Source organism: Sesamum indicum, linkage group LG9 (assembly GCF_000512975.1).
Source record: "Sesamum indicum cultivar Zhongzhi No. 13 linkage group LG9, S_indicum_v1.0, whole genome shotgun sequence".
Classification (NCBI taxonomy): Eukaryota; Viridiplantae; Streptophyta; class Magnoliopsida; order Lamiales; family Pedaliaceae; genus Sesamum; species Sesamum indicum.
Window position 1 is genome coordinate 420,046 of NC_026153.1, and position 5,032 is coordinate 425,077.

The 5,032-nt window shown below is 35.2% G+C and overlaps 1 protein-coding gene across 4 annotated transcripts in view; it reads left to right on the top strand.

Moving 5' to 3' along the window:
• LOC105169980 (protein ROS1) overlaps nucleotides 1–3,466 on the top strand; it is a 9,658-nt gene extending 6,192 nt beyond the window's left edge. For 2 of the 4 annotated variants that reach the window (XM_011090539.2, XM_011090543.2), the window contains exons 8-19: nucleotides 11–102; nucleotides 183–251; nucleotides 378–414; nucleotides 517–599; nucleotides 981–1,472; nucleotides 1,599–1,635; nucleotides 1,730–1,787; nucleotides 1,982–2,115; nucleotides 2,196–2,261; nucleotides 2,343–2,457; nucleotides 2,669–2,707; nucleotides 3,174–3,399. In XM_011090539.2, the coding sequence (XP_011088841.1) occupies nucleotides 11–102; nucleotides 183–251; nucleotides 378–414; nucleotides 517–599; nucleotides 981–1,472; nucleotides 1,599–1,635; nucleotides 1,730–1,787; nucleotides 1,982–2,115; nucleotides 2,196–2,261; nucleotides 2,343–2,457; nucleotides 2,669–2,707; nucleotides 3,174–3,274 (1,323 nt within the window). In that variant the 3' untranslated portion in view covers nucleotides 3,275–3,399. The other 2 variants (XM_011090541.2, XM_011090542.2) reach the window with 2 other exon arrangements.

Genomic DNA, 5,032 nt, shown 5'->3' on the forward strand with positions numbered 1-5,032 from the left:
CTTTCCCTAGGTCGACACTAATGTTGGTCGGATTTTGGTACGTCTTGGATGGGTCCCCCTGCAGCCACTACCTGAGGATGTTCAGATACACCTTCTAAATCAGTAATTATTTACTCCACGCCAGTTAACACCACTTGGTCATTTTCACATGGAAGATCATCTAAACAATTATTCTTGTGCAGGTACCCACTGTTAGATACCATCCAAAAGTATATTTGGCCCCGCATGTGCCAGCTCCAGGAGTTAACATTGTAAGTTAAGAAAACTGCTCCTTTTTTTGGATTTATATATTCAGATAGAGATGTAATTGTATTGAAAACACCGCAGATCATGTTTAGTTGCTTGTCCTTTTTACTGAATACTGTTACTTTGCACAGATACGAGTGCCATTATCAGATGATTACTTTTGGAAAGGTCAGTTTATCTTACTACTAATTGAATTGGCGTCATGTTTGTCTCAGTGGCAACTTCTGTCAGTAAAGAAATCTGATACCATAATGTGTTTCGGCGATACAGGTTTTCTGTACGAAGAGACGACCCAACTGCAATGCATGTCCGATGAGAGCAGAATGCAGGCACTTTGCTAGTGAGTTTGCAAGGTTTGCATACATTTATCTGCTCTGCTTTAACACAACATGTCAATTTCAAACAAAGGTTTGAAATCCGCCAGTTGCAGAAGGATATAATCAATGTGTTTTTGGGCCATCTTATCTAGTAATTTGACGATTACAAGAAAGATCATAGGCATTCTTTAGTTATGATGAAAAATCAAAAGCTCGAAATGAGAGAAAACTGCTAAAAGAAAATAGAGAAAATCTCAAAAGGTATCTCCAATATGTTTACAGAGTTGAAAAGACAATAGAGAATTCTCAAAAATATGTTCAGAGTTTGTTCAGACATTTGATTAAATTGAGCATCCAACTGGGAAGAATTAGCAACAAACAAGAATTTTGTCGAAACGATTTGTGTTTTGAATGCAGTACTAGGCTTCGCCTTGAAGGTTCTAAAGGGCAAAATACAGCACCTCAGTCTTCCGTTGCATCGATTCAAGACACTACAGAGCTTCGCCTTGAAGGTTATAAAGGGCAAATTACGGCTCCAGAGTCTTCCGTTGCATCAATTCAAGACACAATGGATCACATAAGTCCGCCAAAGTTCACCCTTGTTGATGGTGATTGCTCCGAAGGCTTGTACAATTCTTGCAATTGTGAACCAATTGTAGAAATGCCATTATCGCCAGAGCCCGAGTGCACAGGAACAGTAGAAATAGACATTGAGGACTTATATTGTGATTCTGATGATGAAATTCCTACAATCAAACTTAACGGTGAAGAGTTCAGAAAAAATGTGCTAACTTTCATGGGTGAAGAGGATGGCATATCAAAATCGTTGGTTACTTTAAGCCCTGAAACTGCGTCGATCCCTATGCCTAAACTGAAGTACGTAGGCCGGTTAAGGACAGTACATCATGTGTAAGTACATTTCACCTTTTTTATACTTACATCAACTTTAAAACCTTGGGTTGGCAATTTGTAGTAGACCATGATGAGTGGTTAGACCATGTTTCACCACTAAATTATTTCTCCATTCCATTGCAGGTATGAGATTCCAGATTCACACCCTCTTTTGGCAGGGGTTAGACACCTTAAATTTGGTGTTTCATAAATTTTTTAAACGTCTTGTAGTTCTATTAAGGCTACAAATTCATATTCTTTAATATGTTACACAGTTTGAGAAACGAGAACCTGATGATCCCTGTCCCTACCTTCTTGCAATATGGACAGCAGGTAATGAACTAATACTATAACCTGTTTCTAGTGTTGTGTTTGTAAATTTATCACATGGCATAACAGTCAAATATTTTTTCTTGCATCCTTAAGCAAAATGCTTCATGAACATGTCCAGTCAACCTCAAATTTGGGCATTGTTCATCTTGTATTACTTCTGATGTTTGTAGTATTGCCTTCGTAATTTCTCTCAGATGAATCCACGAGATCTTCCCAGGAACCGAGAAAAGCATGCAATTGCAAGAAGTCAACAACATGTGACATGAGTACATGTTCAGGACAAACTGTACAAAATGAAAATGACCAGACAGTTCAAGGAACAATCTTGGTGAAGACAACTATAGCTCTTATTTCATGTTGTAGAATTTCAGTATGTAGCGAAATTTACACATCCAACCACATTCGTAGATACCATGCAGAACGGCTAATCGAGGAGCCTTTCCACTCAACGGGACATACTTTCAGGTCAACGAGGTTGTCAAAGCTCCTTGTTCTTTCATCAACCTTCTTACTTTAGGGTATCATCTTATGTAAGAACTCTTTGTATTTGTGCAGGTTTTTGCAGATCATGAATCTAGTCGACACCCAATAGCTGTTCCTCGAGAATGGATTTGGAATCTGAGGAGACGGGCGCTATTTTGTGGAACATCGGTAACATCAATATCTAGAGGTGAAAAACACACACCATCTTTTGCAGATTAACTGTGAATCTCAAGTCCTTGCATCAATCTATCATGACTACATGCTCTGTTTTTGATGACTACTATAGTTATGTATTTTGTTAAAAGTATTTGAGTGTGTATCATGCAAATTAGCTTTTGATATGATCGATGAAATTGAATCTTACATCTGATGCTAGAAATTTCTATGCTGCAATCCAGGGTTGTCGTTGGAGCAAATTGAATATTGCTTCAGGAAAGGTAAGAATCTGGACATGAATGCTTGACATCATGGGATTTTCTCCATAGATGGAAACAACTAAATTTTTTTATAATCTTTGTACATCAAAAATCACAGCATTTGGTAAGAGAAGTAGAGAAAAATAGAGATTATGTGTAAACAAACTCTGAATTATTTGCAAAAGCACCGGAGGCAGCTAGAAGTGCCCTCCTACCTGCACTTGGCTTTTAAAGGTATATAACTTGGAGTTTGGTAAGCAGAAGCAGACAATATGACACTGACTTTAAGCTTTTTTCCATTTTTGGCGGAACGTGAAAAGCTGTTAAGTTTTTACAAACACTCCCATAATCATAAAAGATCATAAGAAGGGATTTTCAGACTTCTTTAAGAGTTGAAACATGAAAAGTGCAGCTTCAAACTTAATGTAAGACCTTAAGCTTATGATTAAAGTCTCATTTTATTGGGTATTTTGTCGAGTAATTTCAGGTTTCATCTGTGTACGGGGAATCAACAGGAAAATGGGGGCAGCAAGGCCGCTCGCAAGGAGGTTCCATCTTTGCAAGACGAGGCAAGTAGATGATGAGTGATTAAGATTTACTCCAGATGAAGTAAAGTTTGTACAAATATTTATGGTATGATTCTTGCAACAATGCCAGCAAACTCACTGGACAACCTCTTTGCTACAAAATTTCCTTATATTCTTTTGCTCAAATGTAAATTTCTTACAGGAGAAACTAATGGCAGCCTCTCCCAGGCTCAGGAGGAAATATAATTTTTTTTTAGATATTTATTTTTTGTTTCTTACCAATAATCATCGTTAAAGACTCGTTTGATCTCTGTCTAGTGTCCACCTATTTTGGAAACATTTTCTTATCGGACTGGGCTTTGCTTAATCCTTAATGTTTTGGGTGGAATATTTCCGATAATATGAGGCCTAAATGTCTTGGCCCGGTAAGCTTAAATGGTTCTCTGAAAGAGACAAGTCCAGTTGATTGGATAATATCGACAGTCTGTGGGCCCAATCTATTTTGAGAAGTAGTCCAAATATCACAGCCCAAGCTTACACTAAATAATTGACACTATGCCTCTAATTTTTTTCTTTTCTTTTTAAAGAGCGCTTAGGACGTTGAAAATAGAGAGAGAATTAGGACCTCATAAGTTTTTTTTTTTTCAGAAAAAGAAAGAAAAAAGGCGTCTACCTAATTTTCATAACTGATGATTCAGTTACCTTTTGGAAATAATAACGTGGTATAATAATATTACCCAATTAACTTGAAAACATGGATAAAATATTTTTAGTAAACCCGTTTAATGGGTCGAGGTTTTATGTTTTAATCGTCGACATTGTGGTTATATCCTAATATCGTGAATAGAAATTTTAATTCGAATTAAATTTAATTAATTATATTGCAAGTGAATTATATTTAAAGAAGAAATAAGTAGTTACATGTAAGTTGCAAACAAGTGTTATTTGATTAATTATTGCACTTATTATGCGATTATATAAGGTCAAATATGTTAAAAGTCCTTAAACTTTTGAGACATAGAGGAGAAAACTCCAATCTAGTTCAGATTTGATCGAATTAAAACTATGCATATTACAATATGATTAGTGTCTTTTATCACATAATTAGGATGAGATCTTATTTGAATTAAGGAAACATATTAGTAGCACTGTGTGCACATTTGAAATGATCCAGCTTGGAAGCATAATTGATTTATCATGACTAAGAGGTGGTTTCATTTTTTGATCTTTTATTTTTCTAGAAAATAAATTAAATTTATCTCCAAATTCACTTATAAATATGTTGGCCCGTTTAGGGACAATCTGGCCAACAGTTACATGAATAATAATAATAATGATATCTGTATTTATAATTTTGTAATTAATTGTACGGATGCAAATTGTAATTATATTTTAAAATTAATGGGTGATTAGATAAAAAAAATAATTACAACATAAATAAAACCGACAAAGGGAACATAATTTTGATGAAATATAAGTAAATGTAATTGATGGAAAGGGAACCAAACAATATAAGAAATTACATTTGAATCAAAATAAAGATTTTAAGCAAATGGGCACTTAAAAAACAACCCCAAACGCAGCCTTAAACTACAATATTAAGAAAATGAAAAGGGGAAAGATAATGGTGAAAAAAGGTTGTAAGCCAATTGCAAGAGACAAAAGCATTGTTGATAAATTGGGTCCCACTGCATATCTTGATCCTCATTTCTGACATTACTATTCTCCGCCACAACCCTAAACAACACCACCACTAACAAAACTTTATTATTAGTTACATTTTATTTTCTTTCTTATCTATGATTTTGTTTACACATAT